We start from the raw sequence: 27,758 nt of genomic DNA on the forward strand, positions 1-27,758 counted from the left end.
ATTAAGAAGTATCCCATACTTTTTCGTGAATATCAGGAGCACATGTAGCCAAAGCCTCTTTCTTACAAACGGAAGGAAGGGTACTTAAACATCATTGGAGATATTTGAGATTCAGTTGCAAACATGTTTTATTTAGTATATGCCCTTTGTAGGCCTTAGGATGCTGTAAGAAATAAAAAAGAAAGAAAACCATGCCTTTGTCCTTGAGAAATTCAGAGTCTCTTTGGAGAGATAGACAGATGCATATGAAATAACCGGAAGTTTCTTAGCACTGGAAAGCATAGCTCACAAGACCTATTTCAGTGTTGAGGGTGAAAACAAGTGGTCTCTTCATGGGAGCATAATTAGTCAAGGAATAGTTATGGGGAGGGAGATACCATGTCCTAGACATTTATTTACATGGTGATAAAAATTTAAATTAAGTTTCTTTGAGTCTGGAACTATGTCTTGAGAGTGCTCAGCATATTTTTAAAAAATCTTACTATAATTTACAGTACCATAATGATGGTTTCATGCATACATCATTCTAGCACCACACCTGCCACCAGTGTGCCCAGTGCCCTCCGCCAAGATCCTGAAGACCCCTCCCATTCAAACTCCACTTCTCATCAGGAACTCAGTTCTCTGCACCAATTCTCCAGTTCTCTTGCCCTGGGCCATTTGTTATTCTTTTACTACGTATCTTTAAATCTTACCTATGAGAGAACGCATTCTGTATGTATGTCCTTACTTCTGATTGCCTTCATTTAGCACAGTACCGTCTAGTTCCATCCATGTAGAGGCAAATTCCATGATTTTGTCCTTTCTTACAGTGGCATAGATATACCACAACTTCTTGATCCCTTCATCCATAGTTGGGTACTTGAATTATTTTCCTCTCTTGTCTATGGTACTAATGACAATACCAATGAACATAGGTGTTCCTGTCTCCTTTTGAATTAATGTTTTTATTTTGGGAGGCAGATGCCAAGAAGTGTTATGTCTGGGTTCTGTTTCTACTTTTTAAAGAATTGTCCATAACCTTTTAAATTGAGGTTGGACAAGACAGTGTTCCAACAATAAATGACGGTTCCTTTCTCATCACAACCTGCCAACCCTGGCTCTTCCCAGAATTTTTGATATAAGCACAATATTGGTGCTTAGTTAATACCCATTCCATTAGTGACTTAAATTAAAGAATTATGTTTCCAGATGTTCTTTAAAAGAGCAGAAAGTTTTTTAAGTACAGAAAGTCTGAGTTTGGTTAAAGAAAAACACTGTAACATATATGTTTTCTGAAGGAAGTTAAGTGGAGGAGGAAAGTATGCTATTTGAATTATTTACTAAATGTCAACTTTAAAATTAATTCTTGGCCCATATAATTTTATAATCAAATATTAATATTTACTCAGTGTTTGAGAAGTTTATTCTGTTGATAAATATTTCTTCATCTTACATTATTTTTTTCTCACCTATTCAACCATTGTCTTAAGGTTTTCTTTTCTTTTTCAACAAAAAAAGATAGAAATGATGACATATAAAGTTCTTTGTGTTAGAAATAGTAGGTGAGATGATAAAATGTTTTCAGATTTCTAAAAAAGTTGGAAAGTTTCATTAGAATACTGTTGAGCTATTTAAAAAAGATATTTTTTGTCTTTTCCAAGAGAATGAAAGAAACTTAAAGAAATTATGCAAAGCTAAACACATAATAAGGAAATGTGTATTGGATGATTTCACGTATGTGCAAAAAAAATACAAGGATATTAAATTGATGAACAGAGAAAGCAAACAAAGACAAACCAGTCTTGATTGAAATTAATATTAGTTGAGAAGGGGAAGGAGGGAGGAAGGAGGGTGTGCTGAGGAGTGGTGTGAAAAATAATAAATCTGGGGCTGTAGAGATAATACAGCAGGTAGCGTACTTGTTTCACATGCAGCTGATCCAGGTTCGATCCCCAGCATCCCTTATGGTCCCCTGAGCACCCTCAGGAATAATTCCTGAGTGCAGAGCATGAATAACCCATGAGCATCATTGGGTGTGGGGCACCAAAACCCAAAGTAAATAAGTAAATAAGTAGGTAAAGAAATACCATAGAACCAGCGACAGAGTACTGGAGTTAAAATGCTAGCTTGAGTGCAGCATGCTCTAGTTTGACCCCTGACACTTAGGGTTCCCCTGTGAGAAGAGTTTCCTAAGCACTGTTGGGTATACCCTTCTCCTCCCCCACCCACAAAAAAAGAAAAGAAAAGAAAATAGAACTAAAACAATGAAGGATAAAATTCGAACATGGAGAAAAATAGGAATTTCAAATGTTTTGTAGTTTCATATAGAAATTTTTAACCTTGAGAGAAATTAGGCTTTTGTCTTTACCTGTGTAAAAGGTGTTGAGTTACTGATTTCAACCCTTTACTGATTACTTTCCGTGCAGTTGACGAACTTCAGAAACGGGTGAACCAGTCTGAGAACTCAGTACCTCCTCCACCCCCTCCACCACCGCCTCTTCCTCCGCCTCCTCCCAACCCTATCCGGTAAGCACATCCGGGAAAATTGCTCTGAACCAGATACTGCTCCACCCTGATTTCAGTTCTTATGTATGGAATGAAGAAACAGAAAATGCTGGCTTGCAGGCCCAGTGTGGCTCAGTGGTCAGTGCTTGCCCTGCAAACACCAAGCTGTGCGCTCATGTGCTGAGTTGATTCCAGCACCACCTGGGCGTCACAAAGGGACGATTATCTGGTGCACCACAACCAAGTGTGTGTGCTCCCAGACAACACAGTGACGACAAAAAGAAGGGAAATGGAGGAACGAAAACAAATGTACTGACTTTTTTTTAGGAAGGGGTGTTTGGGCCACACTCAGGGATGCTCAGGGCTTATTCCTGCGGGTGCTTTGGGGACCACACGTAGGTGCTTCCCATTGAATCTGGGACCAGGAGCCAAAGAGATCATCCAGCAGGTAGGGTGCTTGTCTTGCCTGTGGCCAACCCAGGTTTGCTCTCATATGGTCCTTGAGCCCCCTAGGAGTGATCCCTGAGTGAATAGCCAGGAGTAAGCCCTGAGCTTACTGTGGCCCCCAAACCAAAACCAAAACCGAAGCAAAAGGCTGGAGTCAACCGCATGCAAAGGCACATAACCTCACCTCCTGTGCTCTCAAAATACTGGCTTTGACTGCATTATTATTGGAGGAGCATAAAAAAGAATGAACGCTATCTCCTAGTATCCATTTCTTTCAGAGAATTTTCTAAGAGTCACATGATTTCCTTCCCTTTTTTTCATAATTGATATATATAAAAAGGATCTTAAAAGTCGCTGGTAGTCTTGTGGGAATCTGGCTCAAGTGGTAGAGAACTTGGGTTGCATGAACAACCCCCGAGTTCCATCCCTGGCACCCGAGTACTCTGGATGGCTGTGCTTGACACTGTGACCCCTGCTCAGCAGCATGGGTTGTGGTCCACACTACCACTTGGAAAAACAAAAGCCTGGGCCAGAGAGACTGTACAATGGGCAGGGCGCTTGCCTTGCATGTGGTTGCTGACCTGGGTTCGATCCCTAGCCTCCCATATGGTCCCCGGAGCATGGCCAGAAGTGATTCCTGGGTGCAGAGCCAGGAGTATTCCCTGAGCATCACCGGGTTGGCCCCAAAACCTGGTAAAGCATTCTTGTGGCCTAGAGTCTTGTTTCTTTCTTTTTTTTGAGAGATTGTGGCAGGGAATTCGGGCCACCCCCGGTGGTGGTCATCCCTGCCTCTTGATCAGGAGTGACTGTGGCGGTGCTCGGGACCACATGCCATGCTGGGGATTGGAGCCAGGGTCGAAGCCTGTAATGCAAGTCCCTTCCTTCCACCAAGTGAAGGATTGTCTGGTGTGCGTTACCCTGGTCAGTGCAGTGACAAGAGGAAGGGAAAAGAAATAAAACTACGGGGCTGGAGCGATGGCACAGCAGGTAGGGCATTTACCTTCCACGTGACTGACCTGGGTTCAATTCCCAGCATCCCATATGGTCCCCAAGCACCACCAGGAGTAATTTCCTGAGTGCATGAGCCAGGAGTAACCAATGTGCAATGCCGCGTGTGACCCAAAAAGAAAAATAAAAAAAGAAATAAAACTACTCTCTCTGTCCCTGGCCCCTAGGGTGTTCTTTTGTGGTAGATGTTTAAATTCCAAACCCAGGAACTAGACTTTTTTTTTTCTTGATACTTACATTACGAAAAATTGTAAGTTTTTTTTTTTCTCTTTCAGCTTTTACATTTTAGCTCATGATGTTATGGTTTCCTTGAATGGTGAGACCAAGGAATTTTGGGCTTCTTGGAATATTTCATCTTTTTCTCTCACTAATTTGAATTCGAAAAGCTCTGGTTTATTTAATTTAAAAAAAAAGGGGGGCTGGAGCAATAGCACAGCGGGTAGGGTGTTTGCCTTGCATGCGGCCGACCCGGGTTCAATTCTCAGCATCCCATATGGTCCCCTGAGCACTGCCAGGAGTAATTCCTGAGTGCAGAGCCAGGAGTAACCCCTGTGCATTGCCGGGTGTGACCCAAAATGCAAATAATAATAATAATAATAATAATAAATAAAAAACAAAAGTACTAAACTCAGTCAAAACTTAACAGTACTAATTGTGATGAGCAGTAATTAAACTAAAAGAACTAATTGTTTTTGTCCTAAGCCTTCCAGTTAAACCTTTAATAATGCTGAATGTTATGTTGAAGTCTATCGATATCAAATCTATAGACAAAAATTGACTATTTGGGAGCTGGAGATAATCATAGTATAGTTGGTAAGATGCTTTCTTTGTATGCGACTCTCCCAGATTTGATCCCCGGCACCACATATGGTCTTCTGAGCACTGCCAGGAGTGATTCCCTGAGCAGAGTCTCAAGCCAACACTGAAGACCACTGGGTATCCCCCCGATCCCCTCAAAAAAAAAATTCACTTGTTCTAAACACTACAGTAACTTGATGATACTGAGTGCTTCGCTCAGGGTTTTACACCTATGGGCCACTTAGAATAAAAAGCTTGTTTTTGTGATTATTTCATTCCTCATCCAGAATTATATAAGACAACCTACATGAAGTGGGCTTGGCTTTGCTTCTTTAGATCTTGGTGTTAGTTATTTCTGTATAATTTATTTTTGAACAAATGGAATTTAAAACTTTGCTGGGTTTTTGCCTTTCATTAACTCGTGTGATTTATTTAATCCTTTGCACCGAGAGACCATTTAATCATGCTTTGCACCTTTGTGGATCCATCTGAATAGAATGTGTGGCTTGTTCCTCCCACACAACTATGGAAATGGGACTTTGCTTTTTAAAAATATTCTCATTAGTTCCCCTTACTGTGTATGGCATGACACAATCTACATGAAGCCATTGAACGAGTTAAGACAAAATAAGTTTTACACATGGATCAATCCAAGAGTCCATTGAAGGAATTTTAGGCATTTTAAATTCTTTCTCTCCTTGTTAGCTAAGGATGGAGAAGATTCTCTGCTTTTGACATTCAAAGTAAGAAATTCATCACTTTGATCTTTCGCAAGCATCTAGAATTTTGAGATAATAAGAAAGGTCACTGAAGAAGGAGAACTACTGAAATGCAATTTTAATTTTGCCTTTTTAGCCTTTATGTTTTAGTCTGAGAACTCTTGAGAGGCCCTGAAATGAAAAGCAAAGTATCCTCTAAAATAGAATACTTTTCTAACGATAACTATGTAGTTACAAATGAGAAATGAACGTCAATTTGGATTATGTATACCCAAGGGATGAATTCTTTTTGCTTTATACATACGTGGGTTTTTTTCTTAAAAGAAGTTTTTCTTTGACTAGGATCAATTATTTTTAACTCAAAGGCCTGCATTGCCTGCTTCGCATGTAGGAGGCCTGTTTCAATTCCTGGCATTGCATGGCTCTCCCACCTCCACCCCCAAAGATATAATTTCTTACTACAAAAAGAGTTGGGTTTTTTGGGTTTTGTTTTAGTACTGAGTGTTTTCTTTTCAAGAAACATATTTTGTTATGGATTGAGTTTCACTGAACTTTGAATTAATTCATCAGGATTTTCCAACTTTGTTGCTGAGAAATGAAAGGAGAGGGGAAGATGAGGGTCTGGTGAATTCTTGGTTTGTGTCCTCGCAGGCTTTTATCTTTGTCTTTTGGACAGCCAGGCAGTGCGAGAGGGACCAGGCCTGGCAGTGCGTGGGGGACCTGCCATGCCAGGGACTGAACCCAGAGCTCTAGCATGGCCTCTGCCCTTTAAGTGATCTCAGCAGGCGGGGCCTCTGATTTCTTCCCAGAAGGTTCTTTCCCTTCTTCTTCCTGCCCATTTGACTTAGAGAAGTGGGTGAGGAAACAGAGGAAGAAGGTGACCTTGGTTCTTTTGTACCGATAAAAGTAGGGTTGGTCACAGGCATGTGTGACTCAGGGGGAATGTGTCAGAGTTCTCCAGAGGAACAGAATGAAGTGTGTGTGTGTGTGTGTGTGTGTGTGTGTGTGTGTGTGTGTGTGTGTGTGTGTGTGTGTGTATTCAGATACACTTCTGTACGAGGTTTGTTCTAACAAATTAACAGCAACCAGATCCGCAGAGTGACTAGCACTGGCAGAGAAACAGCCTGTGGTGTTGTTCTGGGCCAAAGGTTTCCAGGCTTAACACCAGGAAGAAGCAGTATTCCGCCTTAATTCTAATCTGAAAGCAGGAAAAGGCTGATGTTCTCAGTCGAAGAGGAATGATCTCTTTTGTGAGGGCAGAAAACATATGCCCTCGTCCTCTCCTGGGCAATTTCCATATTATGTTCTGTCAAAATAGGAAAGACACCCAGAATAGTGCTTGATCATGCATCTGATATGATGCAGTAGCATAGTGGGCAGGGCGTTTCCTTTGCACGCGGCCGACCCAGGTTCGATTCCTTCATCCCTTTCGGAGAGCCCAGCAAGCTACTGAGAGTATCCCGCCCGCATGGCAGAGCCTGGCAAGCTACCCTCGGCGTATTTGATATGCCAAAAACAGTAACAAGTTTCACAATGGAGACATTACTGGTGCCCACTGGAGCAAATCAGTGAACAACGGGACGACGGTGCTACATGCATCTGAACACCCCGTGACCTTCTCAGGTCGATAAGAAATTAGTCATCACAGTGACCATGAAGAAAACTTCTTGAAGAACTTTCTTTTTTAATTTTAGCCACTGTGATTTGTAATTTTACAATACTGTCAGTGGCAGGGTCTTACACATACAATATTCCAACACCAGACCCTCCATTATGGTGCCCATTTCCCTCAATCCCCCAGTTACCTTGTCACCCTCTCCCCCCATCATCTCTCCATTCCCACCCTCCCCTCCCCCGTCCGCAACACACACACCTCTCTCTCTGCCCTGGTAAGCTCCATTCTGTAGACAAGTTTTTATTTTTTTTTATTTTTATTTTTATTTTGCTTTTTGGGTCACACCCAGCAGTGCACAGGGGTTCCTCCTGGCTCTGCACTCAGGAATTACTCCTGGCAGTGCTGGAGGACCATATGGGATGCTGGGAATCGAACCTGGGTCGGCTGTGTGCAAGGCAAACGCCCTCCCCGCTGTGCTATCTCTCCAGCCCCTGTAGACAAGTTTTTAGATGCTGTACTTTGGGGCATTTTTGTTTTCTTACTATGGAAATTTTTTATATTCTACATATAAGAGAGATCATTCTTTAGCTCTCTCTCTCTCCTGAATGACTTTGCTCAGCATGATATTCCTCTATTCCTTTCACATAGTGGCAAATTGCATGATTTTGTCTTTTCTTATAGCCAAGTAGTATTCCATTATATATATATATGTATGTATATATGTATATATATATAAATATAATAGTCATTATCCTTTCGTCTGTTCTTGGACATTTGGGTCGTTCAAGACCTTGATTATAGTGAATATTGCTGTAATGAACATACGAGCACAAATTAGTTCTTTTCTGAGTAGAGTATTTTGCTCCTCTGGGTCTTTACCTAAAAGTGGGGTTGCTGAGGGGCTGCAGTGATAGCACAGTGGGTAGGGCGTTTGCCTTGCACGCGGCCAACCCGAGTTCGATTCCCAGCATCCCATTTGGTCCCCTGAACATGGCCAGGAGTAACTCTTGAGTGCACGAGCCAAGAGTAACCCCTGTGCATCGCTGGGTGTGACCCAAAAAGCAAAAAAAAAAAGAAGGGAGGTTGCTGGGTCATGTGCAAGCTCAATTTTGGTCTTTTAGGATTGTTTTACAAAAAGGTCAAACTAGTAGAGATTCCCACCAGCAACTATGAGGGTTTCTCTTATCCTACATCCATGCCAACACTGGTTGTTTTCATTCTTGTTGAGGCGCACTAGTCTCAAAGGCACGAGGAGATATTTCGTTGCTGTTTTTATTTGCATTTTCCTCCTGATCAGTGATGCAGTGCATTTTCTCCTGCACCTCTTGGCTATCTGTCTTCTGAGGAAGTGTTCATCTCTTCTCTTCTTTTTCTCAATGGGGTTGGTTGAGAACTTCAGGGTGAATATTCTCCACTGTTCCTTCTTTAGAACACGTGGGTGGAGGTTTTATCTGTTCAGTTGAAATGACTGTGAAATTGAGCAATTTTAGCCAGAGGTTTTTGTATTGGTCCCAGTTGTCTTATCCTGGTCTTCTTATCTCACCTGTTTTTACTCCACCCTGTCTCTTTTTTCTTTAGACTAAACTCAGTTTTTTTTTCTCGCTAATTGTTTTTCCCAAATGATTTTCCTCTGGGCACCATATTAGTTTCCAATTCTTACATCATTGCAGAATATTTAAAATTAGTAATTTCTGTCATCGACTAATGTTGTATACATTGAGAGAATTCCTATAATTTCCCTTAGCTGGTGATAACTCAAATATCAATCACATTGGATAAGCTCATCTTGGAAATTAATAAATATATGGAAAAATCTGGAAATTAATAAAGTATACATCAATGAATATGAATTCAAATTAGTTACACAAAATAACATGTATGCATCTTATAAAAGCAATGTAGCACCAAAAGACTAAGATGTGAATGTAGTAAAATTCCAATTATCTACAAAACAGGCCATTATTTATACTTCTTGTAGTTTAGAGATGTAGTTCAAAAAAGATTTTTCTTTCATAGATGGAAATCACTTGTATCACTTGTCTTCCCACTGATCTTTGATTTGCTCGAGCAGGTGCCAGTAATGTCTCCATTTGTCCCTGCTAGTGTAGCCGATAGAAGGAAATAAGTAGAACAAAAGTGAGTATAATGATTAAGGAGGAAAATGTTTGGAGAAATGAAGGAAGCAAAGGTTGGGATTGGGGGACCTCTCTTTACCCGCTCAAAACTCTTGGGATTCACACCACCTATGGTGGTTCTGAGAAGAAATTTCAAGAGTTTTTTTTTTTTGTCTGGGGGTTAACACATAAAGATTACAAAGCAGTACGTTGTTTTTAATAAGAATTTTTGTATATAGTTGCATATATGCAGAATACATGTTCTATTTGAACATTCTTGTACTACCTTGGTGTACAAATGCAAATTATTTTTCAGTACAATACATGAGAAAAGGATCATTGGCTCATAGGATATATGCATCTTTAGCTCCAGGAGATAATAGCAGTTTCTTAAATGGTTCTGTCCATGTCTATACCCTCTTCAGTTTAAGAATTCCTATAGATTTATAAATACAAATTTACCAAGACTCAGTATTACCAGACTTAATATTTTTTTGCCAATTTGATGAGTGTGTAGTAATATCTCTGTGGGTTTAACTTTTTTTACTACCTAATGAAGTCAAACACTCTTTTTAGTGTGTATCTTGGGAATTTGGATATCCTCTTTTATAAACTTAATAGATTTTGAAAACATGGATCAGGGAAATGGTGGCTCAAATACATTTTCTCCTTGAGTAGTTCACACCTTGCAATTGAAGTGTTTTATGCCTATATTTTACAAATATATACTGAAGACCTCCCTAGCTTTTTCATCTTTCCATTTATCTCAAAAGTCTTTTTTTTTGAAAACAAGAATTGGGGGAAAAATAAGCCCTAATTTTTATACAACCTTATTTCATTTTTATTGCAATGAATAATTATGTTATTTATAGCCATAATTTCTATAATTTTGCAAAAAAAGTACTAACTTGGGAATTTCCACATGATTATTTATAACTATCCTTACATATGAAATGTTTCTAACTAAGTATCTTAAAGTACTGAAATGGTTCCTTCAGAGTCTCTTGATCTAATGAAACCTTGATACTCCTAAAATTTCAAGTCTTAACGTAGATAGCTATTTCTGAATTTCAGTTGTGATTGCTAAAAATTTTCACATGTCTATTTTACTTGGCAGATATTTATGCATTATATTAATAATTAGAGCAGTCACTTTCTTCCTGGAATGAGTATGATTTTACACTGAGAGGGATAAGTTATCTTGTGCTTCCTTAAAGTAGTATCAAGTTTAATTAATTTAAAGTGGGAAGGTAGATGACTTAAATTCTAGCTATACTATTTATGCACATAGAGAAGAATTGGTGTACTTACTGATAGTTACAGTCTTGAATTATAAAACAACTAGTAATTTTCCTGGTCATCTTTGTTGTTCTCCCAAAGGTCCCTCATGTCTATGATCCGGAAGCGATCCCATCCCAGCGGCAGTGGTGCTAAGAAGGAAAAGGCAGCTCAGCCAGAGACAAGTAAGCCTCGTCCCCATCCATTTCCTTTGTGCAGGTGATGGTGTTTTTGTAACACACATGTTCACTGAGTTTTTTGATGGTGGTATGTATTGGGGGGAGAAATATGAAGAACTTTATAGCTACAAGAACGGGCCAGGTAGCGGTCATTGCTTTCAAATTGCTTATTATAGAGGTTGAGCATCTACACGCATTGCTGTAAGATGAGATATGCTTGGGAATGTTTTTTTCATTAAGGGAACAAGGTACTTTGGGTGTAAAGAAAAGAGAGGAAGTAGTTCCAAAGGAGAGATTAGGGGAAAGGCTTTGTAGAGTCGAAAGCCAGTGAACCAAGACTTTTTCAGGCACCACTCCCTGGTACCCCAGTGCTGTGTACTGAAGGTGCTGAGCGAGGGAGACGGGAAGTAAACAACTAATTATCAAATTAAGTATTATTTAAGTGCAATTTTTGATCAGTGGCGAGGCAGTGCACATTTCTAAGAGATTACGGAGGTGGACTGCTGGGAACAGAGAGCTTTGAGTTGCTGTGGATTTGGAAAGTGTTCAGGAGAAAAGCAGCTCCAGTAGCAGATTCAGAGAGGTTCCAGGTGGAGAAAGACCTGGGCATACTGGGAAACTGAAAAAAACTTTAGATTACCTGAACATGGGGCACAAGACAGATGGTCTGGTAGGGAAGTAGTCCGGGCCCTATTTCTAAAGACTTTGATCAGGATCTTGAAATTGATCGTTGGAGCAGTGGAAGTTTTAAGTGTATGTGTATGTGTGTAAATGGGGGGATATAGTTCTGATGAGATTTGTCTTTGATTTGTTGATTTTTAATAATACCATCTTCAGTGAGAGAGAACAGAGGATAGATTATTAAGGGATGAGAGTGGCTGAGGGGCGGCAGTCAGTGTCCTTCAAATCAGAGCTGATGGAGGTTGAGCTGAGGGCAGCTAGCCAGTGAGATGGAGTCCCAGTCACAGGACTGTGGTTTATTGGTGAGGCAGATGATGGGGATAGCACGGAGAGGCCGGGAAGAAGGGAGAGGGACCTGCCCCGTGAGCCGAGGCTGTGGGTTCCTAGTGTAGAGCCTATTAACCAGCTACAGGTACAGCCTAGAGAGAGCCGACACCAAAGCCCAATGCTGGGGCCAGAACGTGGGCCTTGATGCTTGAGAACTATAGAACCCAAATTAAAACAGGCACGGTAGATGGACCCGGGTCAGTCTCACTCACTGGCAAATGTTTTCTCATCTCTTTCCTGACCTCAGAGTCCCTGACTTCCCTTGAACTCTTTTCGCATCACTGGGCATGTGATCTTTTTAGGTCATAGGCTGGAGTGATAGCACAGCGGGCAGGGCGTTTGCCTTGCACGCAGCCGACCCTGGTTTGATTCCTCCACCCCTCTCTGAGAGCCCGGCAAGCTACCGAGAGTATCTCGCCCACCCAGCAGAGCCTGGCAAGCTACCCGTGGCATATTTGATATGCCAAAAACAGTAACAACAAGTCTCACAATGAGACGTTACTGGTGCCCGCTTGAGCAAATTGATGAGCAATGGGATGACACTGACAGTTGTAATCACGCTGTTTTCCACCATTGGACGTTCCTGTTTCTCCCTGCATCAGACAGAGTACAAACACTACAGTCTGCTTGGAGACTGCTTTCTGCTTCTGCTTTGTCCTCAGTGCTTGTGACATCTGTCTCACCTGTGGCTAGACCATGATCTCTATGCCCCCTCAACATTTGCTGCTGTCTTTCCTCATGCCATAATTATTCCATCTACCTTTTTTCTTCAGGTGAAAGCTTTCTCAAAGCAATGCGCTGGTCTAATCCACATCCCTCCACCCCCCCCCCCGCCCCCCGCCCACCCCTCGTACAGGTTCCAGGAAAATTGTGTGTTCCTGCTCCTCCTGGCCCTCCTCTCATCTATTACTAGTCCTATTAGTAATGACAAATGAAGGACTTGTTGCTCCCTGTGTGCTGCGAGAGCTTTTTGTTTCAAATCTTATTTCGGTAACGTTCCAATATCCCACCCACCAGCTTCTGCTCTAGTGTTTGTTTTGTTCTCTTGCTCTAAACAGATTGCAAACCCTTTGAGTGTTTGGCCCTCCTACAGCTTTCTTGCATATTAAATGAGAAAAAAAATTTAGATTTGGTGTTTATTATCAGGAGCCTCTGAGCACCATGACAGACGAAAGCTGTTTTGTTCTTCCCTAACCATTGACTTCTGGGCCTGCTCCCTGCAGCCCGTTGGAATCTATTCCTCTGCGTGGTAATAGGACTGAGAGTCCATTTCTTCTGTGTGGACGGCAGGACAGAATGCAGAAGAGTCACTTGTGATTTTCAGATCAGCCCTCCTTCTGGTTTACTCACGATATAAGCCTTCCTGGACACTATAGATAAAATGAAAAGATTTTGTTTCCATCTTATTTGGGTACAGTTGGAAGATTTCAGAATAAAGGGATTTTTCTCTTCTAAATGAATTTCATTACCAGTTTGTCAATTTCACAGTAATATTCGGTTAAAAAAAATCTGGAACCGACAAGCCCCTGTGTTAGAAGCTATATAGTTTTCTCTATCAAAGTGGTGTTTTCTTTGCTATTCACTATTCATAATGTGGAATTGTTTTCTCCTGCCTCCATCTCTACAGGATTGGACATTGGAGATCTAAGTAGAGTGATTAATACAGAATTTGCTCAGGAAATTTAAAGTTTGAGTGATCTTTGGCACTACAGAGCCCGAGAATCAGTGTATCCTGAGGCCCTGTTTACTGCAGGGATTGACCTCTGGGCTGCCCTGAGCACCATTTGGGCCATTTGGGTGGCTTTTCCCTGCTGCCCCCCCATCCCCAACCACCCTTCCTTAAATGACATATAGCACAACACCCTACTTGTGTGGCAGGAGTGTTTTGTTAGTAGTTACACAATGATGAAATCATGAAATTTGCTGTAACATGAGTGGAACTAGAAAATATCGTGTTAAGTAAGCCGGAAGTAACAAACACAGAATGATTTCACTTATATGTGGTATTGAGAAAAACTGGCTGAGGAAATGCAGTGGCTTAAAGGGGGATACCTGGATTTCCCTTGATCCCAGAGTTTAGGGAGGAGAAGGAAAGAAATAGGGTAAAGGGGAAGAGAAGAGATGGAAGAGAAGCAAGGGGGCGGGACCAGGTGCATCGATGGTCTTAAGGAATGAGAAGCCAAATAGCCATACCACAAAGTCAACAACACTGACATCACAAGGCCCAAACTTTAATAATCAAACTTAAAAGATGCCTGTCAAGATGGCAGCCTGCAACTGGGTGGGGTGGGGGGTGAAAGGGAACTTGGGGACACTGGTGGACACTGGTTGACACTCACAGTGGGATCAGGGATGGAACATTGTATGTCAAAAACTTAACTGTGAATAAGTTTATAATTCATAGTGCTTTATCACAATAAAAAATGTTGGGGGGGAGTAAGATTGATGAATATAAATATCAATACTGATTAATGTGTGATGAATTAGTATAGAGCATCAAATCTTGGAATCCACTGTGACATTTAGTTTAAATTTCTAACACAGACACTGGTCTCTGTCACTGTGGGGTTTTTTTGTTTTGTTTTGTTTTTGGGTCATACCCGGCAATGCACAGGGGTTACTCCTGGCTCTGCACTCAGGAATTACCCCTGGCGGTACTAGGGGACCATATGGGATGCTGGGAATCCCCTGGGTTGGCCAAGTGCAAGGCAAGTGCCCTACCCGCTGTGCTATTGCTCCAGCCCCTGTCACTTTTTTTTTTAAAATTTTAACATCTTTTAATATATATTGGGTGTGTTTCTACAGATCTTGTCAATGGAGAAAGTTATTTTTTCATTATGGAAATGTGTATGGGGAAGGTCTATGGAGTATTTTAGAACTAAGTTTAAGGTTTGGAAGTAAATCTTTACAAATTTTGAGGCTGCTATCTCTAGTTTTAGTCAGAATGCTCGCATTAGTCAAGTCCTGCAATTTCAGAGGTATGCCCACTGTTTCTCCTATGTTTAGGTGTTTGAATGTTGACATTTTAACCTCAGTTTGCTAATGTGTAGAATGGAAATAGTGGCCATACTCCCTCCATGCAGTTGTTGTGAGAATCAGGCGGTCTCATGACATGTTAGTATGTAGACTATGACTGAACACATAGAAAACATTCAAAATGTTAACTGTGAAGGAAAAGGGACAATGTTCTAACCCTACTTTGGCAAATATCATTCAACCATAGTACATAGTACATTCTTGAGAAATTCTGTACAGTGTGGCGGCATAGTATTTTTTAAATAACTCTTTTTCAAAACAGCAGTGAAAGAGAAAAGGGGTCCTGTGAAATTTAGAAATCCATTTTAGTTCCTCTAGGTAATAAGGGTTTACTGGGCAACAAAGAGACTGCTCTGTCTGTATTTTTTTTAAGCTAACTTATTTTTCAGTTGGGTCTTAAATTTTAAGCTTCAATTAATTACATTGTATCTTTACATCTAAGACTGACCTTGAAGCACTAACTCAAAGAACATTTGATTTTATTTTCCTATGGCAGTTCAATAACATTAGACCTGTTATTTTTATTTGTCCCTTTTCTTTAATCTCTAGTATCCTGCATATTTCCATTGTCCCCGTGATTACATGCTTTTGTAAGACAATAACCAACTGGGTGATTGCAGAAAGAATTACAAAACATACCACGAACTCTCTGTAGGTGATTCTTGCAGATTTATTAGAACTGCTTACTAGTTTAGAAGTTCATATGGATTGCTTTCTGCTAGTTCAGAAATAAGGGTCAGGTGAGAGAAAGCTTGTGTCACTAACCTAGCATTGCCCTTATATTGTGTTTGAGTAGGGAATTTGAGAAGAGTGTCATTTCTTTCCCTTAAGACCAATTAAGCCTTTACATTACTAAAAAGACCAAGAAACTAAAGTCTGGTTTATAATCTGTGCACAATCGAGATAGTAGCACTCCTCTGAATTATCACCATGTTTTTGGCAAGCCAATATAAGAAACTGCTTGAAATTCCTGCTATGTTAGATGCTGCAGCAGACTTGTATGGTGTTGACCATAATTCTCCATCTGTCTGCCTTAATTAGGTTTTGTATGGTACGTTTAATTGGGTTTCAGTTCTTCCTTACAGAGTGCTAATCTGTTTGTAGGCGGTGTTCCTGTTGCCAATGCGTCCTTCACAAAATGGCTGCCTTTCTGAAAATAAAATGCTCTTTGAAGATTTCTTTTTTTTTTAATTCCCAAGAATAAGAGTTTCGTATTCATACTACTAAGTGCTTGCATGATAGATTTTGGTTTTCTTTTTTACTACAGTAGGGTTAGCAAAAGCGTATGTCGTGCTTGAGTTGATAATCAGATATCGAGTGAATATAGCAAATGGATGAATGAATGAATTTCTGTACTTTCCTTACCTGTCCCTGTAATGATGGTTTGTGAACCATCAGCAGAAACTGCCCCAGAATATGCTTTTTAAGGGTACATGATTGATCAGCCCCATTTGTTTTTTGACTTAATGGGTCAGTTCTGATTTTGGTGTCCTGTTTTCCATACTGTCTGCCTGCCCCCCCTCTTCACCTCCCCCCCCCAAAATCTTTTTGACATTTGGATCTGAAAAATGTGATTTGAATAATGAGAAATTTTAATTCCCAGCAATCCTGAGGCTTGAGAAAGTGCCTTAATTAGTTTTAAATTATATAGTTTTAGGTAACACTCTTTGTACTCAGGACCATACTGAAAAACCTAAGTAATATGATAGATGTAGCAGTGGTCCCATCACTGTGGTACTGATAGGAGGAGGATGAAAGCTCTGCCTCTTTTAGGCACTCCCCTGCATGTGTGCATAAAAGGAATAGCTCTCTGGGGAGAGTGAAGTCTGACCATATAGCAGAAAAGGAGCCACGATTTAGGCCTGTAACACAAAGCCTGCCATTACTGTTAATTAATTAACTAGGGAATATGGGTGTGATTGCCTTCATTTTGAGTCAGTCTTTTGAGACTTAGTTATTTCGACTAAAAGAATAAAAAAAAAAGTTGATCCTTTTAAATTTTATTTTTTTATTGGAAAGTTACAAAAGTTTCAGGTTTAAGTCTCAGTTATACAATGCTCAAACACCCATCCCTTCACTAGTGCACATATTCCACCACCAAGAATCACGGTATACCTCCCCCCTTCCCCCCACCTCCCCGGCCCCCCACCCCGCATGTGCAACTGGTAAATTTCAATTTAAAAAGTTGATCCTTTTAAAATCAGAATGTTAACAAGTTAGTCCGTAGATAGGTGTTTAAATCTGTTTACTGATAGGAAATGTGGAATCTAGTTAAGATACTAATCGGAAGGTCTTTGTAGAGTTAGATGGAAGAAATACAAGAAGTAGAACTGCATTGATAGTGATCAGTGTTCTAAAATTGGTTCAGTGTTTTTGGTCAAGCTATTCTGCAAAAGAGACAGATTTCATTTCACTAGTCTGGTCAACAGATTTAAACCATACCCCAAACAAACAGAAATGAGATTTAACCTATTACTGCTTATCTTTCAACTGAATTTCTTTGTACAAGGAAAAGATTTCTTGGACATTTTGTTCTTTGGGTGAGAGAGGGAGGTATATCTAGCGATTCTCAGGCCTTCTTCCTGGCTTTGCTCTCAGAGATCACTCCTGGTGGGCTTGGGGGACCATATGGGGTGTCAGGGATGGGACCAGGTTGGTCCTGTGCAAGGCACGTGCCTTACTGCTGTGTTATCACTCTGGCTCTATGGATTTTTTTTTGCTTTTTTTTGGGTCACACCCGGCAATGCACAGGGGTCACTCTTGGCTCTGTACTCAAGAATTACCCCAGTCAGTGCTCAGGGGACCATATGGGATGTTGGGAACCGAACCCAGGTCGGCTGCGTGCAAGGCAGATGCCCTACCCACTGTGCTATGGCTCCAGCCCCCTATTTTGGTTTTTAAAATGGAACTTTTATAGTTTTTCCTTTTAAGGGCTAAGTTCTTTGATATTCTCTACGTTATGAAATGTCTCTGAGGCAATTCAGATGGCTATTTGAGATGGCTATTAGGTACAAAGTTGGTCTTTTAGGACCTGGAGAGATTCAGGCGTATCATCATGCTGAAAAAAATGGAACAAAAATCTGCTTTAATTGATTAATGTAGATGTGTCAAGATTGATTATCAAGCTACAAAACTTTAATCTTTAAATTTTGTAATTCTTCTTTTTAAAAGCAAATGTTCTATTCAAATGTTTTTGTTTCAAAATATTATCACTTGACAATCTTTTTATTAGAGCCACACCTGGTGATGTCCTAGCCTGCATTCATTTAACACTCCAGGCAGTGCTCAGGGGACCATATGTGATGCTGGGCATAGGCAAATGGCCTCTGTGCCATACTATTGCTCCAGTTCACACATGGTAGCCTTTAGCCTCAGGAAGTCATTGGTGTTCTATGACTCTGTGAAAATTACTATGCTTAATTGCATAGTATAATCTTTCTGAGTCACCCAAAATAGGAAGTAGGGTTTTGAGGGGGGTTTTGTTGTTGTTATTTTGGGTTTCTTTTTTTGGTAACATAAGATGATTTTTGCCTGTGTGTTTTTTGAATAGCTGAAGAAGTCACAGATCTGAAGAGGCAAGCAGTTGAAGAGATGATGGATAGAATTAAAAAAGGAGTTCATCTGAGACCAGTTAATCAGACAGCCAGACCCAAGGCAAAGGTACAGTGTAACTACATGGTTTATTTCTCCTTGATGTTTCTTATGTGAAATTTGATGAAAACTCCAACAAGGCATTCAGATTTTAGGATGAGACTAGTGTGTCATAGAAGCTTTTGCTTCCATATCAGAATGTTTTAGGAGGATATTTTTGACCTATATAAACCTAAGGCACTGCAGAAAGTTAAGTCCCCTCCAAACGGGCAATAGTTGCTGTGCCCTTCCCCCCCCATAATTTGCAGTTCCTTCATATCATTCAATAAATGTTTAGTGAGTGCATACTATGTGCTAGGTATTGTTTTAGCTACTGAAGATCAAGTGGTAAATAAGAGTGAGAAAAATCCTTGTGTTAGTGAGGTTTTCATGTTTGTGAGCGGAGGAAAGGGAAACATAATAATGCTAGGACAAACCCAAGATTGAAAAATTGATCTGTATGATTGTTTTTTTCTAATTTCACGAAACTATGTCACATCAGTTCAAGAATATTTTATGCACATATCATTAGTTGTCTTCTAGACAGGTTTGTATATGAGGCTAGTCCAGGATATAAGAGATACCAAGACTCTCTAGTACTCTTCTCCCTTTCCTTTGTGTCTGTCCCATTTAAATAGACCCACTGAAAGAATCTTGACTCTTTCTTCTTGGAAAATGTTTTTTTTCCCCCTAATAAGATATAATCATAGTTTTTTCTCTCTTCTTTTTAAAAATCAAAACTTTACATTCTTTTTTGTCTTTCAATAATGCCTCCTTTTAAGCTTGCTTCAATGTCACTGAATATAGTGACTGTTTAGTACAATTTTCCTGAGCTTTTGAAGTTATCACTTTGTCACGGGCAGGCAATACGGCCAAACAAGGCAGAGATCATCTGAGCGTTGGCTGTTCAAAGAGGGCTCGGAAGAGGGAAAGAATACTCAGCCGCAAGAGTAGATTTACATCTCGTGAAGTGAGAGTTTTGACCAACCATGTAGAGTAACTCGGCGTTGTGAAAAATGCTCTGAAAGCAGCGTTTGAGAAAAGAACAGAAAGAGAAGCTGAGAATAGGGCTCATGTGGCACAGCCCTCTCGGGGCTGCTGTCTGGTGTGTTCACCAAGAGTCTGATTCTGGGGGCCCAGGCACACCCAAATTCCCAGACTTTTCTTCGCCACAAAATGGGATCGCCGTTGCCATATCCAATGCACAAGGCTGTTGTTAGGATTCAATAGGATAAAGTTTGAAAACACTTTCAGGTGCAGGGGAATCTCTGAAGAGAATACATGGTAAGACTCTCCTATCACGATTACGGAAAGAATCAGTGAAACCAGACCATTACTAGAGGAAAATGCAATATCATAAAGAAAGAGACTTCGTTTAGGAAGAAAAAATGTGGAAGAATTCTTAAATCATGAGCAATCAATGTTGCCTGTGTCCTTTTCATTTTTCAGAATATCGCTCTGCTCTTTTTCCCCCCTTTCTTGCCACGACTCTTTTCAACAGTTACACACTATTTAATGTCAATTCAAAGTCTGGAAAGCAGCTGAACAAGGATCAGTGGACGACTGGGTTTTTCGCTGGTAATCATTAAACTGTGTAGACGTAGTGCTGAATGGCCTGGTCAGTAACCTTTAGAGCAAATGGTCACTGCATGCTTGAGTTCAGACTTCTTCCCCCGGTACCATCAGTGCTTTCCTGACATATCACAAGTTATGACTAAGCCATCCGGACTTCAACAGGACAATGCAGCCAGAGGCAACTCGGGTGGCAGGCTGACCTTTTGACGGTGCCTTTAGCCAGGGCGTTCAGTCAAAAGCCACCCGAAGAGTTCACCAAGAAAGAAAGGTCAAACCTGCTTTGATGATCCTTGATTAACTGCTAATTTTCTAAATTTCTTGATGTTGGCGGTTGTACTGATGTGGTTACAAGTGTGTGAGCTTCTGACTGGCACTTAAGACAGGCACTGATGGCATAGAGCTGTCACCACAAGCTACGCTATGAAAGTTGAACGCTTTCACCTAACTTTCACATGAGCAGCAAACCTCTCTCTCTTTCACACTGTCCATGGTTTTTGGTTTTTGGTTTTAGAAAAAAATATTAGAATAGAATCCTATTCCTCGATTACATATTGGATTATAGAGGATTCCATATTGCTATTAGCTGTGTCCCATTCCTTGACTAGGAAGAAATGAGTTATACCTATTCTGAAGGAGTGTGGCTTCCTTTGTGCCTTGCAGGGTCTGTCCTCATCTCTGTCCTTTGTGAAATGTATCTAGAGGAGGTCAGAGTGTTTTGGGGGAATCTTCTTTTTCATAAGTTCCTCATGCTTCTTAAAACCAGCAGTAAGATACACAGAAATTGCTATGTACTGAGGTCAGGCAAATATTGCCCAGAGCTTTATTTTCTTTCTTTCTTTCTTTCTTTCTTTCTTTCTTTCTTTCTTTCTTTCTTTCTTTCTTTCTTTCTTTCTTTCTTTCTTTCTTTCTTTCTTTCTTTCTTTCTTTCTTTCTTCCTTCCTTCCTTCCTTCCTTCCTTCCTTTCTTTCTTCCTTTCTTTCTTCCTTCCTTCCTTCCTTCCTTTCTTTCTTTCTTTCTTTCTTTCTTTCTTTCTTTCTTTCTTTCTTTCTTTCTTTCTTTCTTTCTTTCTTTCTTTCTTTCTTTCTCTCTTTCTTTCTTTCTTTCTTTCTTTCTTTCTTTCTTTCTTTCTTTCTTTCTTTCTTTCTTCCTCCCTCTCTTTCTTCCTCCTTCTTTCTTTCTTTCTTTCTTTCTTTCTTTCTTTCTTTCTTTCTTTCTTTCTTTCTTTCTTCCTTCCTTCCTTCCTTCCTTCCTTCCTTCCTTCCTTCCTTCCTTCCTTCCTTTCTTTCTTTCTTTCTTTCTTTCTTTCTTTCTTTCTTTCTTTCTTTCTTTCTTTCTGTCTTTCTGTCTTTCTTTCTCTCTTTCTTTCTTCTTCTTCTTTTTTTTTTGGCTTTTTGAGTCACACCCGGTGATTCACAGGGGTTACTCCTGGCTCTGCATTCAGGAATTACTCTTGGCAGTGCTCTGGGGACCATATGGGATGCTGGGGATCAAACCCTGGTTGGCTTCATGCAAGGCAAACGCCTTCCCGCTGTGCTAATCGCTCCAGCCCCACAGAGCTTCATTTTTCAATTTTTTTTATTCATGGTGTGGCCAGAAGAGAATTGAGCTTATAATCCACCGCCACACTCAAATATTAACTTCCTCGAAGTATAACAACCCTAAAGATCAAGCAATTGGACCACACACCCCCTGAGTGCCTTTACTTCAATAATACTGATTTTAGATGCTAAGTTCTTTATTGGTCCCTGCTGCCAGCTCAGTACTGGTGAGAAGTTCTGGAAACACTGGCCAGTCTTCTGTCAGCTGGCCTTCTCCTGGAGCTCAGGCAGCTGAGAGAGGTTTCCTGCCCTGCTTGCTTTCTGCTTTGCTGCCTTCCAACTCCTCACTCTCGGCAAAAGTATAGCCCTGCACTTGGAGAAAAGCTTCCTATAAGGAGTTCTAAATCATTTGGAATTAAATATTTGAAATCTCCTGTATATCATTTTTTTCCCCACTGAGGATAGCAACATATAGAAGTTGGTAGCTTGAGTCATTTTGCTCTGAATAGTCCTTCTAGTTTTGTTTAAATGCTTCCTGGGAGCACTAACATGTCTCATCGTTTTTCTAACCTTAAGACATAGAATTAGTTTTTTTCAAAGTAGCCTATATAAAGAATCCAGCACGTTGTCACATAAAAAAATGTTGTGCAGTATCTAAACCTGAATTGCTTGGTAACTTTTTTTCTTTTTCTTAAAATTGTAGCTGGAATCTTCAAAAGGCTCTGAAAGCGCAGTGAATGAACTGAAAGGAATACTGGTAAGATTAGCTCTCCGTGTATTCTTTTATTAATGGGTGAATGAAAAGAAGATGTTTTAGAAATCTTTTTTTTTAATTACTAATTTCTTTCGGTATGTTGTATTTCCATTTGCCATACTCACATTTATTTTGATTGTTTACTTGGTTGTAACTCCTTGGCATACGTCCATCATATAGCAATCCTCGGCTCTATCTATTCTAAAAGAGTGGTTAAAAGTTCACTGTAATCTTTGTTTCTTGTTCTTGAGCCTTGATCTTTACATTATTAGAGCTTGAAAAACAAACACACACAAGTAGTTGGCCAGATGCGAGGACCAACATCTGTTTATGAATAACAAATACTGTGATCTCTTACAGTGATGGTATTGAACTTGTTCGTGGATGTGGGGACGTGAAGCCCCTGGCACCTCAGTGTAGAGCTGAGCTCCTGCCCCAGTGTGTGGGTATCAGGGTCATAGTCTGAAACATTGCTTGAGAGCAGAGAGATAGTACAAGGGTTAAGGTTCACGGTTGCATGCTGCCGGATCCCCGGTCCTGGCATTGAACTGCCAGCACGTTGGGTCACTGGGAGGGGCCTCAGGCCTCCTGAGAACCACTTGGGAGACTCACACCCCAAAGGAAAACAAAATTACTAAGATGTTCTTTGATGAAAAATTGGAGCATAAAATCAGAGTCCCTTTCTCTCATTTTCTAGTGGTAATTCCTATCTGTTGGAGAACATGCTTCATGCCCATCTCCAAATCATATTTCCTTTTTCAAAGCGTGACTGGGAGGCCCTCGCAGAGGTGCTGGGGATGTAAGCTGGTGCTCTGGCAGGCAAAGCCAGTGCGTCCAGCCCTCCGAGCCATCTCCTTAACCCCCAAACGTGGGCTTCTGCCAGCTGAATAAATGACTATTGCCCCGTCCCACAATTGCTGTCAGAGACAAACGCCTCACTTAGGAAATGTTTCAGATACTCAGAGCTTTATTCTCAGATCCTGTTACAGTCTCAATACCAGTTATTATGCACAGTAAGTCGACAAACATGGGGGCGGAGGTACAGAACTAATATTCCCATGTTTGTTGTTACTGTGCTAATTATGCATTGCATGTAGACATCCATATAATTGTGGTAAACAAAATTATTTTCATCAAGCACGGAACAGTAGCTCTAGCTCACAATAGCTTAATTAGTTTGCTTTCGTTTTAGGTAAGTGGAATTAGTATTAAGGAGAGGTATATCACTGGCTAACAGTGGTGGTATACCCGCAGAATAAAGTATTAAACCATTGGAAAAGTAGGTCTTTATTCCACAATGGATTCTTTGATGAGAAAATTTCATTAACCGAAGTTCTGTTTAAAAAAAAAAAAAAAGGAGCTGGAGCAATAGCACAGTGGGTGGGGCGTTTGCCTTGCACACTGCCGACCTGGGTTCGATTCCCAGCATCCCATATAGTCCCCTAAAACCGCCAGGAGTAATTCCTGAGTGCATGAACCCAAAGTAACCCCTGTGCATCACCGGGTGTGACCCAAAAAGAAAAATAAATAAATAAATAAATAAATAAATATATAAATAAATAAATAAATAAATACATAAATAAAACAAAACTATCTAAGCCAGTCTCTTTTTGTGGTCTCTGTTAGAATGTGAGTTCCAGTTTGTGAAGATGTCTCCAAGGGCTCTGGGAAGTTTTAGGTATCGTTAGGATCATCAGTGAAGGAGAAATAATACTGAGCTTTACTGTTACATGTACTTTTAGTATTAGACACGTATATGACATATATGTATATATTTGATATATATCAAAGATATTCTACTTGATAATGCTCAGGGATGATTAGTTTGCTGAATCACAACACTGATTTTAAGTATACCTACTGTATGGTCATATTGATTATAATTCTATGTCACTTCAAGGAGAAAATTCTGTGAAATAAATTTGGGTGAAATTTGAAGATGGTAAGATTTTTAAAAATTTTTTCTGTCAATCCCTCCTTCACTTGAATTTTTCATTCAATTTCTTTATTATATCTTTGGCAGTAGTATTATGTGCACTGACTTACTTTTTTAAGAGAAACTTACGATGCTTTCCTTACAATCTTTGCGAAATGTTAATTCCCTACTCTCCCCACACACGTTTCCTTTGAAAGATGGTGGTTTGTTTGTAAGTCCTAGGTATGGAGACAAAGAACTCACACATTTCTGTAATGGAGGCCCAGTGAGATGGTACTGTATCAGTGCTTCTTGCTGGAGTTCAGGCTGTTAGTCTCATGAAAGGGGGCCCTAGCAGGTCCCATGAATCACAGCTATGTGTATGAGAGTGGAACAGGGAAGACCAGGAAAAGCATGTGGATAGCACCTTGATATGGAAAGTGAACACCTGTGCCAGGAAATACCAGGAAACCAAGAACTCATGTTCAGTTTAACACAGAACAAAAACCAAGAATAAAGGCAGTGTTGTTTTCTTTTCCCAAATTGGAATGGGCACTTAGCTCTAAAGAAGATCCACGGCTTTGAGCATCCACTTATTGATGCAAGTGCCCAGTGGGCAGGAAATACATCTCTGGTTTTGGTGAATAGGGATAGCCTGTCTTATTTTAATTGTGCGGGATTTAAGCCAGTTTTTTAAGTCTTAGTGTGGAGTGAACTCATTTTTTCCAGGTTTATTTGCACTTGCATTTTGCAAATAAACAAAAGTGTGTATTTTGCAGATATGAAAAACTGAATAGTTAATTTCTCAGGGTCAACCCAAGGGTTTTGAAGCTTGAGAAACTTATTGAGTGACTTAAAAGTCTCTGAGAGGAAATGGTGACCTTGGGAATGTAAACTACTATGCATAATAAATCAAGATCAGTAACCTCTTCTAAAATTGAAAGAATTGAAAGAAAAAGTTTTTTGAATTCTCTTTCAGACCTTTCTTGAATGTTCAGTTTTTCATGTTACCCAGAAAAATAATGTTCTGTATTTCAATTTTGCCAATTGATAATTATAATATTATCAGCATTAAGACCATTTAACTATCATGAGGGATAATATTGATTAAGGTCATTTGACATAGAAATGGAATACTGGGAACTTGGAGGGATAGTTGAGTGATGGGTCACTTGCCTTGACTGCAGCTGAGTCAGGTTCGATCCCCAGCTCCCCATATGGTTCCCTGAGTCTGCCAAGATAAGTCTTGAGCACCCCCTAGGTGTGCCCCTCCCCACTCAAAAGAAATGAAAAACTTGTGTGTGAAATTGAAGAACTAAAATCAAGGTTCAATTCTACTGCTGATTTATTGTGGGACCTGACCCCAAATTTAGAGAGGCTTAGTGAGGCTTCCCCACCCCTCTTTAAAGGACTCATATGTGCCAAATTATTTCTAACTTAATTCCTAACCCTCACATCCTATGGTTATATGTAGATAATTGAGACAGTCTTGGTACTTCATTAGCTAAATTCTTTGATCATGATTGTTGAGAGTCATGTAGAAGCCTTCCTTTCCTTCACACTTAGAGTTTACTTATGGATTAGTTGAGTCAACCAAAGAAGTCAGTGGAAGGAGAAAAATTTATGTAATTTAAACAATAGAACTAGGAAAATGATTTATTCAGTATCATTTGTGCTAAGAATGTAGCTCACCATAGTCAAGAATTTAGGGAAAGTAGTGCTCTTATCCAAATGAAAATAGAGAATACTGTGGGAAAGAAATTCTTCAATTAGATGTATCCTTGGAATATAGAGGTGTGTACAGATATATGTATGAACACACATCTTTTCCTTGAGTTGACTCTAGCCACTTTGAAAATCACACAGTACTATTAACATTCAAAAATGGTAGTAGTTGCATGAAGTGTTTTAATAGTAATGGCCATAAATCTATTTAGAAGTGATATGACTTTAAGTTTTATGGGAGTTTTTTGTTTCGTTCTTTTGGCCACATTTGGCAGTGCTCAGGGCTTACTTCTGGCTCTGCATTCAGGGATCACACCTGGCAGGCTTGGGGGTCATTTTGGGGTGCTGGGGATTACGGCCCATGACTGATAAGTTTTTTAAAGTAATGGATCCTGAAGCTTGAGTGAGATAGCTCAGTGGGCTGTAGTGCGTGTTTTGCCTGCAGGAAGCCTGTGTTCAATTCCCAGTAGCACATATGGTCTATCATTTAAGCACTGCCGGGAATGACGTCCAAGTGACAGGCTGAGAGTTGCCCCAGAATACAGTCAAATGTGGCCCCCAAACAAGATCCTGGGAGTCATGACTTCCAAAGGATTTGGGAATCATTTCTCTAGGTAGTTCTTTCAAATTTGTTTAAATTGGATTTAGTTTTCTGTTTTATTTTTTTGTTTTTTAAATTTCAGCAGAGTATCAGTCCCTCCTGTCTTACATATGTTCATGAGTAGACAGAGAATTGCATTGTTAACAATAAAAGAAAACAGATTATCTAGTTTGTTTATTATAAAATAGGTTACTACAGTGTTATCAATGATGTGATTTTTTTCCCTTTGAATGTATTTTATAGTTTATTTCTTTTTTTTAATAAAAGCATGAAGAGCTTCTTCCCAGGGAGTGCAGGGGTACCATATACTTGAATAAAATCTGAACCTTACTGAAGTATTTCACATGTCAGTTTAGTCTGGCAACGACTGGCAAAATAATATTGTTATTCCATTTCTCCCTTGACAAGAGGCCACTTTTCTTTGTAGCTCTAAGTAGTTGTCAGGGGTCGGGTAGGATGGGGAAAGGAATCTAATAAGAACTTTCCTAAGTAAAACACTAAAAACACCTAAGGTTTGTCCATACTTGATTTTTGCAAACTCCTTTCTCTGTTTTATAGGCTGAAGAAGCTACATGAAATATTCTTTTTAGGCAGTTGGAATACTTAGATCTTTGAGGAAGCTGGCAGGGGGGCAGGGAGCAGAACTAGAACAGCCCTTAGTGAGCGTAAGACACTGCAGCTGTCAGCTTGGTTCTTAGCCTTGGTTGACAAAAAATGCTGTGTTGATTGTGGCCCAAAGTCAAGTGCTCCGATGAGAAGATAGTGGTGCTCCTGGCTTCTGTCCCCCAGGACTGGAGATGAGAGGCAAGACCACAGCTCTCCTTCCATGCCATGCTTCCTCGAGGAGCCAGGACAGGAAACCACTCCCTGGGTTCTTTCTCTATTGTCTTGAAAGCCCGAAACCCAGTTTCAGCAGGAGCCCGGCTTCCTGGCTTTTCTCGTTTCTCCTTTGGTGTCTTGTGAATCACGAGAAACACATTTCTATTGCTTCCAGTGTTAGGGGGGATGGATTTGGGATCCCAGGTCCTTCCTTGCTTCCATGGATGATGATAACCTCTCCTCTTCCACACTGACGTCAAGATCTAGTGAAGTGCTTGTTTGTAGGCCTTGGGGGAACATTATGTGTCTTCTTTGGTAACCACGGCAGCTTTGTCACCAGGTATACAACCAGGGTTATTCGCCCTGAAGAATCAAACACACATTTTGCAGTACCATCAGACTTTGGGTTCAATAGCTCGTGGCTGCCTTCCCAAGAAATCCATCTAAGGTGAGTTCAATGTATCGCTTCCCTTCAGGCGATGGATCAACACACATCAGAATCTTTATCATCC

General features: G+C 40.3%; 1 protein-coding gene across 3 annotated transcripts in view; it reads left to right on the plus strand.

Annotated features, from left to right (window-relative positions):
• Nucleotides 1-27,758, plus strand: part of SHTN1 (shootin 1) — a 117,263-nt gene that overhangs the window by 67,738 nt on the left and 21,767 nt on the right. For all 3 annotated transcript variants that reach the window (XM_004611898.2, XM_055119276.1, XM_055119277.1), the window contains exons 11-14: nt 2,409-2,508; nt 10,569-10,651; nt 18,240-18,349; nt 22,136-22,189. In XM_004611898.2, coding sequence (XP_004611955.1) covers nt 2,409-2,508; nt 10,569-10,651; nt 18,240-18,349; nt 22,136-22,189 — 347 coding nt within the window. The remainder of the gene's footprint in view (nt 1-2,408; nt 2,509-10,568; nt 10,652-18,239; nt 18,350-22,135; nt 22,190-27,758) is intronic.

Source organism: Sorex araneus, chromosome 11 (genome assembly GCF_027595985.1).
Source record: "Sorex araneus isolate mSorAra2 chromosome 11, mSorAra2.pri, whole genome shotgun sequence".
NCBI lineage: Eukaryota > Metazoa > Chordata > Mammalia > Eulipotyphla > Soricidae > Sorex > Sorex araneus.